Raw genomic sequence first — 1,771 nt, forward strand, 5'->3', positions numbered from 1 at the left:
CATACTGGGCGCCGCCTACCCAGACAATAAAATGGTCTCTAACTACTATAGTTGAAATAAATAAGCATAAAACAAATATCATGCTTATCACATAGGATATCAAATAATGCTCAATGAATAAAATCAAATTTTATTCTCCAATTAAATGTGGATTTAATTATTTATATTAATTCTAAATTAATATAAAATTATAAAATATTAATCCAATCAATATTTCATTACAAATTAATCATGGACTAACAATTCATATTAATTCTAAATTAATATATTCAATATCCAATATTAATTCTAAAATTCCCCCAAATCACATGAATCTCCGAAGATGGAGGCCGTGAAACGCAGAGCCGTGAAAACCCTAGTTGGGAAGCTGACCTCCGCGTCGGAGCAAACCCGCACAGAGGCCATCTGCGAGCTCCACCTCCTGTCCCCCCCCGAGACCCGCCCCTTGATCGCCGACGCGGATGTCGTGCCCCTGATCGCGGAGTCGCTCTACTCCCCGTCCCCGATCCTCCATGAGAATGCGGCCGCGGCGCTCCTGAACCTCTTCATCCCCTCCAAGGACCACCTGATCTTGTCGCGCGACGTCCTGGGTGCGCTCTCCCACGCGCTGCGGCACCCGGCGAGCCCGTCCATGGCGCAGCTCTCAGCCATGGCGATCTTCAGCATGCTGAGCGTGGAGTCGTTCTGTCCGATCATCGGGCACAAGCGCGACATCATATTCGGGCTGGTGGAGATCGTGCGCGGGTGCTGTTCGGGGTGGCGTTGTACCCGTTGTTCCGGGCGCAGATGGTGGTGAAATTATTTTGAATCGAGCATGTAATTCTTGTATTCATCTAATGAGCCATGAGCCCTGAGCTCTGATACCACTATACATTCCCAGAATTCAAAATTTATTCCAATTACATTGCCACGGTTAATCCACAAATAATTCGCAAACAAAACAATTATGAATCGAGCCCTGAGCTCTGATACCACTGTTAGTAATTCTTGTATTCATCTAATGAGCGCAGCGGAAATTGCATACAAGAATAACAGATCTAGATTCATAATCATATTGCAAGTTGAGCACGTAAAACACAACGAAACTAAATCTTACTTGTTGTTGTGTTTTCTTCTACGATTGTGTCCTGCAAGTTGAATTCACTACTATCGAGGTCCACGTGTATTCCAATCCGATGCAGGAACTATCCCGGTACAATTGCTTCGTAGAAGAAAGCTAGGAATTCTCTCTACAAAGCTTTACGTATTTTCTCTCTAATGTTAATATATTTCACCTCTCCCACAATGGAGAATAAATAACCATTATATAGACAAAGAGTCATTAGTGTTTCATGATTATTGAGCTTATAGACTAATTATAATTATAGCCTAACTATAATTACTTAATCCATATTAATCTAATCTAGCCCATATCCTTTCAATCTCCCACTTGGACCAGCATTAGATATAATACGCAGTTCCAACTTTGTACCCTTGAGCGGATCAAAATACACATATAGTGTGACCCTTTAGGCCCTCATTATCGACGACGATCTAATCGAAGTCTGCACAAAACTCCTAGACGCGTTGGCAGCGTAGCTCGATATGAAGGACGTTTACGTGAATTCGGTAAACAAGCCTTTACACAAAGTTTATAGTAATATCCTTTCATTCACGAACCACCCGATTGAGCCTAAGATTTGTCATGTGTCATCCAAATAGCTCAATCACTTTATCTCATCTTTATTAAATGACCCATTCGATCATATTCAATTACTTTAATTGAATATAT

General features: G+C 41.6%; 1 protein-coding gene across 1 annotated transcript; it reads left to right on the forward strand.

Moving 5' to 3' along the window:
* Positions 1-322: 322 nt before the first annotated feature.
* LOC121784194 lies at positions 323-796 on the forward strand. The gene has a single exon (XM_042182363.1). The coding sequence runs from the start codon at positions 323-325 to the stop codon at positions 794-796; it is 474 nt and encodes a 157-aa protein (XP_042038297.1).
* The last annotated feature ends 975 nt before the right edge of the window (positions 797-1,771 follow it).

Source organism: Salvia splendens, chromosome 21 (assembly GCF_004379255.2).
Source record: "Salvia splendens isolate huo1 chromosome 21, SspV2, whole genome shotgun sequence".
NCBI lineage: Eukaryota > Viridiplantae > Streptophyta > Magnoliopsida > Lamiales > Lamiaceae > Salvia > Salvia splendens.